This window comes from Euphorbia lathyris, chromosome 2 (assembly GCF_963576675.1).
Source record: "Euphorbia lathyris chromosome 2, ddEupLath1.1, whole genome shotgun sequence".
NCBI lineage: Eukaryota > Viridiplantae > Streptophyta > Magnoliopsida > Malpighiales > Euphorbiaceae > Euphorbia > Euphorbia lathyris.
In genome coordinates, this window is record NC_088911.1 from 70,248,771 (window position 1) to 70,259,429 (window position 10,659).

Below are 10,659 nucleotides of genomic sequence, written 5' to 3' on the forward strand. Positions count from 1 at the left end.
TGCTAAAGTCCAAATATCAAATCTCAAAACTCTAGGACGAGTGCTAAAGTCCAATCTCAAAACTCTCGGACGAGTGCTAAAGTCCAACTATCAAATCTTAAAACTCTCGAACTTGCTTTGTAGTTACAGAACTTCCTTGCTGAAACGTGGAACTTTCTTACTGGGAAGTTTCCTTCATATTTTCTACAACAGAAAAACTTAATTCAGTAGCAAAAAATAGTTAGTGGAGGAGAGCAGTTATAAAACTTATTGGAACTTCCTTGCTGAAACATGAAACTTTCTTGTTGGGCAGTTACCTACTTATTTTTTCCAGTATAAATACATGTTTTGGCAGCAGAAAACGGGACTTAACAATCTTAAAAAAAATTCCCTATAACAATCAGACTCAATTTTATTTCGATTTCTTTCAATTTTTAATCCTTAGTTCAATTTCAATCTCAATTTCAAGCTTTCAAACATTTCATTCAATTTCAATTCGGTACCGTTTCCTTCAATTAATCTTGATCCCGTAGGTTTAATTGCGAACTTTTAACCTTTTTCGTCTTTTAAGCTTTTTACAATCCTTGATTGGAAGTCAGATTTCAGATTTCATAATTTTGTAATTTTTCTACAAAATTACTGGCACGCTCGCAATCATAATTAAAAAAAAGGCGAAATAATATGTTAAAGTATAATTGACTAATGACTTATTATATCAATTTAAAAAATTAAAAGTTTAATGTGTTTAAAAATAATTGATCGATAAATAAAGAACTCAAATATGCATTTTATCAAAAATAAAAATAAAAAAGCTTCATACATCTTTTTCTTCCTGAACTTGTCTAAAAAATTTGATTGGCCGCCTGAACTTACATAGTATTTTATTAGTCACATAACTCGCTTAAAATATCATGATTGAGTCCCTAAATTTATAGAAACGTCATACAAATGTACAAAACAGAAAGTTAATTTGTTTTAAAGACTTAGAATAACAAATTATGCATTTACTTTTTAAGTTTTGAATATATATATATTTTAAATGCGTATAATATTTTTCATATTTAACTTACTTTCTTAAAACTGAGTGATTAATTGATTGCATTCTAAGTAAATGAATATTTTATTTAAGTTCAAGAGCTCTCGAGACGTCTTTGACAACCAAATTTTTAGCAAGTGCAGTAGGGAAAGGATGTATTAAGCGCCAAACAAAAGATCAAGAGGTTTGACGTATATATTCATATACACACACATCGATCTTCTCTAATCCATAACATAAATTTGAACTCGGAATTGCTAACTGCAAACTGCATCTATTTTCTTCTCGCTACGGACTTCTAACTCAGGTACCGCGTTCTCTGTTTTCAACTCTCCCGATTGGAAACTTCTAGCAACGCAGAGACATGGCTCGTAATGAAGAGAAGGCTCAATCCATGCTAAATCGCTTTATAACCCTAAAAGAACAGGAAAAGAAGAAACCCAAAGAGCGCCGCCCCTTTCTAGCCTCTGAATGCCGCGACCTAGCCGAGGCCGATAAATGGCGTCAGCAGATCATGCGAGAGATCGGTCGCAAAGTTGCCGAAATCCAGAACGAAGGCCTTGGCGAACATCGCCTCCGTGACTTGAACGACGAAATCAACAAGCTTATTCGCGAAAAATCTCATTGGGAACGCCGCATAGTCGAGCTCGGTGGTCCTAACTACGCTAAACATGCCCCTAAAATGACAGATTTAGAAGGCAATATAGTTGATGTCCCCAACCCTAGCGGCCGTGGCCCTGGATACCGTTACTTTGGTGCCGCTAAGAAACTACCGGGAGTTCGAGAATTGTTCGAGAAGCCGCCGGAATTGAGAAAAAGAAGAACTAGGTATGACATATATAAGAGGATTGATGCGAGCTATTATGGCTATAGGGATGATGAAGACGGAGTTCTGGAGAAAGTGGAAGTGCCTGCGCAGGAGAGAATGAGAGCTGCTGCTGTGGAGGAATGGAGGAGACTGGACGAGATTAGGAGGGAAGCTAGGAAAGGAGCGAAGGAGGTGGTGAGCGTTGGGGTTGTGGCATCAGAGGTTTTGGTTGAGGAGGAGGAGGATGTGGTGGAAGAGGAGAGGATGGACAGAGAGAAAGAAGAAAGAGAGAGAATGGAGAAGGAACGGGAATTTGTGGTACATGTGCCGCTGCCAGATGAGAAAGAAATTGAAAGGATGGTTTTGGAGAAGAAAAAAATGGAACTGCTCAGTAAATATGCCAGTGACTCTTTGCAGGAGGAGCAGAGTGAGGCCAAGTCCATGCTTAATATTCAGCGCTAGACATAGAGATAATGGTATGCTTAAATTTCTTAGGGTTCGTTTTTTGTAATGATTTTGTGTACTCCCAGTAGAATCTAGAAGCTCTTTTTACTACATTGAAATTGATCTAAGCACCTTGATGTGGGAAAATATTTTTTTGGCTATGATGGCTGTACTGGGTGTTCAGTAATTGTTAGACAAATATAAAGCTGTGCAGTTCTGCACTGAAGTCTTTATTGTTGTCAATGTGACAAGTTCATATTTACTTCACATTTCTTATCTTGCTGATCAACTGTTTCATACATTGACTATGCTAGCTCATTATGGAAAACTGAATCTCTAATTTCTATTCTTCTTAATGTATATGTATGTTATGATGTAGCCTATTCTTAGTTTTTAAGTATTTGTGTGTCAGCTCGTTAGTTCTTAATGAGAGACAAACCTAATAATTAGGGAATACAAGTCATTACTGTAGATTCATATTATCTAGCAGCCAGAGGATCGAGATGGTCATTGTCATATTTCAGAAGGTCTTTGCTACATCCACATCAGGAACTTATTTCAATTTTAAGTTTTCTTTATAGGTGAAGTTTAACAAATTCTGAAAAATCTGTTATTCTTTTTGCTTATGAGCCAAATGGCCATCTTTTTGTTAGAATTATGTAAAGTTGCAATGCCTGTCTGCTGAATGAACAAGGTTTTCTGTCTTAAGAAGTTTATCCAAATTCTGTTTTCTTAACTTATTCATAATTGGTTCTAAGATTTTCTTTGTCTGGAGATTGAAGTCTCAAGTAGATTTTTGTATTAGGTTCCACAACTTCTTTCATAATCTTATTTGAAGATAAGGGTCAAATGCAGCAACAGTTAATGGAGTTTGGACTTAATTCCATGAAGGTCACCAAACTTCATTTTGTTTCAATAAAATAACTGAACTTTGCATTTGGTTTCACTAAAGTCATTATGACTGATTTCTCTACAAAACTCACCAGAAAAATGATGTGGCGCTGAAGACCTTTGACTCACTGTCAACTAAGCGCCATGTTGGACAACAATTTTGCACTGTCTGACTTGTAGCACATCACAAATTTGAAAAAAAAAATTAAAATTTCTGTTTTTTTTTTTTTTTTAAAACTCCACTATTATTAAAATTTCTGTCTGTTTTAACCCAACTTTTATTAATCTTCAAAGTTAACCTCCAAAATCCCCAGAGTTGTGATTTTGGAGGCTGATCAGAAACAACAGACAGTTGGTGAAATTGTCTGATGTGGCATTTACTTGGCAGAAGGTCAAAGATTTTTCAGCGCCATTCCGGTGATTTTTTTTCTTGAGAAATCATCTGGAATGACTTTATTGAAACCAAATGCAAAGTTTAGTTATTTTATTGAAATAAAACGAATTTCTCAGACCTTCAGGAAATTAAATCTAAATTTCAGTGACCATAAGCGCATTTGACCCTTTCAGATAATTCTCAGCCTTCTCTGTGCAAATGTAACTGGGATAGATCAATTTTTCCTGTTATGACAGTAAACAGTTCAGGGTTTAGCATTTACCCTTTGTCGGGTTACTGAATGTTATTGCATTTTACAGCAAATGTTTTGTAAGAAAACTAAACTAATAAATTTTTATTGCTTTTTATTTTTTTAAAGAAAATAAGCATGAAACATATAACAAAAACTGCATTTTTCTAGTACATACCTTCCTAGTAAGTAAGCATATTAAATTTATAGAGAACTGCGGACCACTGGCTAGTGGCTCCAAATAAATTGTAAAGGCTGAATATATCTAGACGAATCATTTTAATCAAAGCGGGAAATCAGATATTCTCCCCCTGCTTCATTGAATTCAAGTCCTGCACTACAACTTCCAATTTAATGAAATGTCTATGCATAAAATCCATATTTGCTAGGGCAGCAGAACAAACTTTTACATTTCTTTTATATTCCTGCTATCTTTGCGCTCCGTTATTTCTTCTTTACCTAGGAAGAGTTGAGCCTGTTGGATTGAAGCATGCAGAACCGACAATCAAGTTTAAACTCTTTGATTCTCTGTTAACTCCCCTAATCATTCATGATGTAGGGACCCGTACATGATACACCCACTTGAAATGCAGTGTAAATATGAACTCTGGGTTTCCTGAATTGGGTTCGATCTGATCATGACAAGTTATAAAGCTATACTTATTTGCATCATCTTTACCCTGTTACTGCTGAAGTATGAAGCATGCATAGTTGTTAAAGGCGCAAAGTGCTAAGGGGTCCTGGAGACTAGGCTCAAGGCGCAATGCAAAGCGCGCGCCTGAGGAACACGAGATGAAGAAAATAAAAAAAAAATATAACTAGTTAAACCATAAACCAAAAACACTTGTGGCCACACAAACAAAACAAAACCACATAAGAACATAATACTAAATCATAAATGTCAAACACCAAGTTAAGTTCATACTTCATAGAGACATTAATATATATTTAACGTCTTAACCTAAGTACCTAACTAATGCTACTAAACTAATAACCATTCATTGTCACTTTATATTCTTCTGTGAGTCTGTCGCAGTTTCTGTTTGAATGGAGTGCAGGAGGCTCTTCTTTACGTGACTGCTCTTAATCACTCTCTAGTCTTTCTATATTTAGTTATGTGTATTGATATTCTTATTTAGATCAAGGGTTAAGATTAATCTTATTTAAATTAGATTAAGGTTCCGCACTAAGCCCATTTCTTTTTGCCATCGTTATGGATGAACTAACAAGTTCACTTCAAGATGGTATACCATGGTGCATGCTGTTTGCAGATGATATTGTGTTGGTTGATGAGACGAAAGAAGGAGTGGAGAGGAAGTTGGAACTATGGAGACAAACTCTAGAATCTAGAGGCTTTAAGTTGAGTCTAAGTAAGACAGAATATTTGGAGTGTAAGTTTAGCGGCCATAGGAGTAGGGAGGCAGGGACAATCACCCTAGATGGGAGAGTTGTTCAGGCCTCGGATTGCTTCCGGTATTTAGGATCTATTATCCAAACGGATGGAGAAGTAGATGGAGATGTTGCTCATAGGATTAAAGCTGGTTGGTCGAAGTGGAAGAGTGCTACGGGTTTCCTTTGTGATCCCGGCATGCCTAATAGATTGAAGGGAAAATTCTACCGGACGGCAATTAGACCAGCATTGTTATATGGTACGGAGTGTTGGGCAGTGAAACACTGCCATATCCATAAGATGTCGGTGGCGGAGATGCGTATGTTGAGATGGATGTGTGGTCATACGAGAAAGGACCGGGTGCGTAATGAAATAATTAGGACAAAAGTAGGGGTCACATCTATTGAGAATAAAATGAGAGAAAACCGACTAAGGTGGTTTGGTCATGTGAGACGTAGAGCGCTTGATGCGCCGGTTAGGAGAACCGAAGAGTGGCAAAGGGATGTAGTGGTGAGGGGTAGGGGAAGAGCTAAGCAAACTTGGAGGAGGGTGATAGAGAGTGATATGAGTTTACTGGGAATTGAGGAAAATATGGTAGTGGATAGGACAGAGTGGAGGGAGCGAATTTGTGTCGCTGACACGACTTGATTTCACGGTTTTATATGATGGTTCATGTTAGCCGACCCCGAATCATTTCGGGACTAAGGCTTTGTTGTTGTAGTGGTTGAGATTAGTCAACCATTTGTTTTACACAAAACAGTGGAAAAACAGAAAAACCTTAGTGAAAATACAGATGCACGCCTTGATTCAGGCTCCAAGGCCCAGGCGAGGCGCACTAGGTGAGAGCCTTTTAAACAGGGCCTCGCTTTCTGCAATCAAGGCTCACTACCTTGAGCCTTGAGTGAGGCGTGGCTTGAACAACTATGGAAGCATGAAATTGGTTGTTTGTTAGACCTGTAGGCAGCAAATCCATGCATAATATGTTTACAAATCATTTTCTAATATGAGAAACAGAGTTTATTCTTCCTTTATCAAACTACTGAAAAAGAGTATACTTAGGTTTCCTTTGCCTAGTAGAAATTAACTTTACTTAAGAAAATAATTGTCTTGTGGTAAACATTGTCCTAAAAAGAATTATTTTCCGATACTTAATTGACACTTACGATTACGAATTATAATCTAAGCTATTTTATGACATGGATTACAGTCAAGAAAGAAGGTTTTTCTTGAACACATGAGAGCTTAAGAAAATTAGAAGGCCTCAAAATTTCTTCTTTCCTAGTTGAATATAAGAGAACATCCATATAGAAAAAGTTGAATCATGATTGCTAACAGCAACTAGTTGGCATATATACCTATATGATTCTTCGCTTGGATTCTTTTATTCATTAATTCAGCTCATGAAACATTGAAATAAAATCTATTTTGACAAATGTGGAAACTTACTTTCTGGAGTGCCTATCTTTGAAGCAGTAACCTCTTGTTGAACTGGACATACTGTAACTGAGGTCTCTATTTTGAAGGACTCTGTACCTTGTTGTTACATAGCCTTGCATGGGGTTACTGTATCTCACTTGTCCAAGCACGTCTGACTTGATTCTTAAAATATCTTGAAGATAGAATTACACAGGCTGGCAAAAATGGCAGGGCTTATCTAAAGTTGTCTTGTTGGGGTCTTTAGCATCTCTGTGGGGTTTCCATGTTTGATGTTGTGTTTTCTGAATTGTGTTCTTTTAAACAAGAAATTTAAGCATAATTAAATTGTTATGAAATTTAACATTCTGATAATCAGATTCTGCATATCTTAGTGCAAGTATTGCTGATGCTTCATCTTCATTGTTACCCTAGTTTTTCACATAGTAGATGCTTGTTGCCTACCAAAATGTTGTCCTTAAATTCTGGAAACCGCTAGCTTGCTGATCTCTTTGTCCTTCTGTTTTTTCATACTCAGAAAAAAGAAAAGAAAAGGGGGAGAGGGAACCAAAGAGATTAGTGTGAAATTGATAGTTTTGATACGAGGATGCAATCTTCTGGATGTTTTGTTCACATATTTAGTTATTGCTGCACATAGTTTTGAAGTGTCATTTCTGTTGTCGTTATGACTTTTTCTGAACCAGTCAAATTAGTTATTTGTTTTACTCGTGTTTATTGATGTTTATTTTATTTTTTATGACTATCTTTTCACGGTTTGAATAGTTTTTCATAAAGTTTTGAGAGCAATATATAAATTTTTCCTTCATTTCAGTTATGCAGAAGGTAGAAAGTGCTAAAGAAAATGCATACGATCCTTCTAGCTTTGGCCAGCTTTGTATCCTAAGAACGTTAATGATTTAGAGGCCTCAACTCAGCTTTGTTCACAATGAACTGAAGTTTTTGAAATGATTTGTTCTTGTTCTCCTCTTTGGTGTCCTTTCCTTTTCATCTGCAAACTGTTTATTTGGTTGGAGTTATTTATAGTTGATTGATATGGCTGTGCGATGTATTGCTCTTTGAATAAGCTTCCTGCCTAGCAAGTAATCTGGACGGGGCATCATCGTCAAATAATATAGGCCCAGGTATTTCCAGGTATCCCAGATTTTTATTAAATCAGTTGTTCATGATGTTGCTGTGGTAGAAAATGCTCACATGCTTGTTAATTATCTTAACCATTAATGAGTCTATAGTCTTTTAATAACTACAACAACAATAATATATCAATTGTTCTTATTATTATTATTTTCTTTTGAAGGATTAGTGGTTGTACTGCTTGTAGTAAGGAAAAAGTAAACTTAAAATGCATTCAAATTTAATAATTTGTTATTTTAGAAAGCAGAAATTTGAGAGTAAGAGGACATACTGATGATGATGTGCTATAAATTACTAAAGATAGTTCATTTCCTTACAAGTGCTACAATACTTGAGCTTTCTGTATGAATTGGGAAAAAGAAAAAATAAGAAATAACGGAAGAATAATTTGGTAGGGGGGAGCATCTCTTGTCATTATTTGAAGTGCTTGCAGAAGCTAAATCCTACTCAGAGAGTCACGCTAGGGAATCTGCATGATCCATGACCTGCTCAACAGAATATCCAAATTCTATAAATAAGTTGTTATAGAATAAGTCAATGTAATAAATGTAAGCATGCCTAGTGTTATAGAATAAGTCAATGTAATAAATGTAAGCATGCCTAAGGCTGTTGTGACAACTAGATGGCTACTAGTATGGCCTAGTGGGGCTGCTATGTTTGCTTAATTGTAAGAGTAACTTAGGGAGAACCTTTGTATAAATATGTGTATTCATCTTAAGTTTAATATATCAATGTAGTCTCATGGATTTCTTAATCTACATGGTATCCCATGGATTTCTCTATATTTTCATGGTCTATAACACAAGTAAAAGAAGAAATTGTTTTTTTTTTTTTTTTTGTTAACCAAGCTTTGCATAGTTATGATAATATAAAGTTAGGAAGAATCTTCAGTAGGCAAGGGATAGACATTTGGAAGAGCCATCGTAGTTGGTTAGATCATGTCAATTAGTTTTAGTTCTTCAAACCAACTGTTTGTTGGACAGACCCTTAAGTTAAGACTTTAAACGTATAGGAACATTAAAAGGTGAGAAAATTCAAAGAACTTACCGGGATTGGTGGTGGTCTGCTCTGCAAGTCCATTGAAATAGCAAGTGCCACCTTGGGTCCTAAACTTAGCCCAATATGAGCTAAAGGCATAACTAGCATGCCTGGCCAAAGAAACTGGTTCATAACATTGCTTACCTGGTGTCAAGGCGTCACATGTCCCATTTCCATGACTACAAGCATAAGTTAATGCCCTTTCCAACTGAGTCGAGTCAGCCTCTCTGGCTGCTACGCACCACAACATCCCCTTGTAAGGATCGTTATTATTCGGTTCCGGCAAGCTCACATACTCTGATTCTGAGTGTCTTCCTTTCAAATCAATTTCGTATGCAGGCAACCCATTTGCATTAAACAACCCCCAGTGCCTCTCTGTTCCAGGTCCAGTCTTCTGATTTTCATCATACAATGAGAAAATAAATGTCGGTATGACTACTCCTGGTCTAGCTGGGGTTCCAACTGGGGGGTTGGCAGTCATCTTCTTTATCAGATTTCTGTTGTAAGTAGCTGCATTGTAAATGTTAGTGCCGGGTTGATCTATATCACCCTCACTAGGCCAGCCAGTTTCTGAGATAGAAAGCTTGATACTGGGGTAACCGAGTCTGGTCATGGCGTGAATAAGTGAGTCGAGCATTTGATCAAGCATGTTTGTGTAGACTAAACCAGTAGCAGGATCAGTATAGTTAGTAGTTGATTTGAACAATGCGAAATTGAGAGTTGCATTGGTAGGGTTAGTAGCCCAGGAGAAGTAAGGATAGACATCAATAAAGAAGAAGGATTTAGTACCGTTCAAGAATTTGAGCAAGGGTAAGATGACTGTGTTTGAAATATCAGACCTGAAAGTTGCATTTGAGGGTGGAGAAGATGTCTGGAGAACATCCATAGCTAGAGGGGTACCAATTTTGATATTGAGAATATTATGGGATTTGAGAGAGTTCTTAATTTTTCGCATTGCAGGGACAAGATTAGACCAAATGGCCTTATCTTGATCTGAAGAATAGCTGAGAAGTTCATTACCAACTAGAATGAAACGAATCATGGTATTGGGATAGTACTGAAGGACATTGTCTGTAACCCATCTGTTAGCTAGAGTCTGGCTTGAAGAAATATTGATGATCTCATTGTTTTTGACCATAATGGTAACATGAATCTTGGTTCCTGCTAAGCGTTTCAAGATGTCAGGATTGGCATCGTAAAGCTTAACTCTTTCTGCATCTATAGATTTGAGAATTTGAACAGATTGATATGGAGTTGGCAGGTTGCTTCCTAGCTGGCCGTAGTTGATGCCTATTTTGCTAGAAATGGCAGCATCTGTTAAGTTAATGGAGAAAATCAAAAGCAAAGAGAAGAAGGAGAAGGAAAGCATTGGAAAAACAGCCATTGTGATTGTGATTATTGTGATTGTGAATGTGAATCCTTTATAAAGGAAGAGAGAATATAGGTAAGAGGAGGGTGGTTCCAAGAATCTTTGTTTATTAAGCAGAGTGATCTTTGTGAAGATTTCATTATTAAAGCTCATCATCATTTTTAAAACACAACACCTAAAGTTGATGCACTCTTTCTTTCTTTCTTTCTTTCTTTCTGTTTTCTCAATTACTCCCCCATTTTATTACAAAATAACTATCGTAATCCCTAAGACTAGTTATTCAACATCCATATCATCATGTTATGTTATTTTTCTAGATCATCATTCCTTTTACACCAAGCTTTAACCATATTTACAATTAACAACTCACCTCTATTCTTTGGATCTATAGTCCATTAAGCTCATATCATATATTACAAGCTCAATTCTATCCCTAATTTCAAAGTCTGAAAATTGATAAACCATGGCTTAATTTTTTTTTTTTTTATATATTAATGGACATTTGCTTCTTAACTA

General features: G+C 36.4%; 2 protein-coding genes across 4 annotated transcripts; one reads left to right on the plus strand and one right to left on the minus strand.

Annotated features, from left to right (window-relative positions):
* Window positions 1-1,138: 1,138 nt before the first annotated feature.
* LOC136218560 (uncharacterized) lies at window positions 1,139-8,492 on the plus strand. Of its 3 annotated transcripts, none has more exons than XR_010683838.1 (3): window positions 1,139-2,299; window positions 7,417-7,736; window positions 8,132-8,492. XR_010683838.1 is itself a non-coding variant. In XM_066005514.1 (2 exons), the coding sequence occupies exon 1, from the start codon at window positions 1,380-1,382 to the stop codon at window positions 2,283-2,285; it is 906 nt and encodes a 301-aa protein (XP_065861586.1). In that variant the 5' UTR covers window positions 1,139-1,379; the 3' UTR covers window positions 2,286-2,299; window positions 8,132-8,492. The 3 variants fall into 3 exon arrangements, 1 of the variants encoding a protein (XP_065861586.1); XR_010683837.1 differs by having other exon boundaries at window positions 7,417-7,726; XM_066005514.1 differs by lacking the exon at window positions 7,417-7,736.
* LOC136218559 (probable glucan endo-1,3-beta-glucosidase A6) lies at window positions 8,082-10,143 on the minus strand. The gene is made up of 2 exons (XM_066005513.1): window positions 8,784-10,143; window positions 8,082-8,221 (listed from the first exon to the last, which is right to left on the minus strand). The coding sequence occupies exons 1-2, from the start codon at window positions 10,141-10,143 to the stop codon at window positions 8,184-8,186; spliced, it is 1,398 nt and encodes a 465-aa protein (XP_065861585.1). The 3' UTR covers window positions 8,082-8,183.
* Window positions 10,144-10,659: the final 516 nt, after the last annotated feature.

Excerpts from the sequence above, each read along its gene's own strand:
- LOC136218560 (XM_066005514.1), top strand. The coding sequence starts at position 1,380 with ATGGCTCGTAATGAAGAGAAGGCTCAATCCATGCTAAATCGCTTTATA.
- LOC136218559 (XM_066005513.1), bottom strand. The coding sequence starts at position 10,143 with ATGCTTTCCTTCTCCTTCTTCTCTTTGCTTTTGATTTTCTCCATTAAC. Across the intron at positions 8,222-8,783 it reads GCAGACCACCACCAATCCCG|GTCATGGATCATGCAGATTC; the intron begins GTAAGTTCTTTG and ends TCTGTTGAGCAG.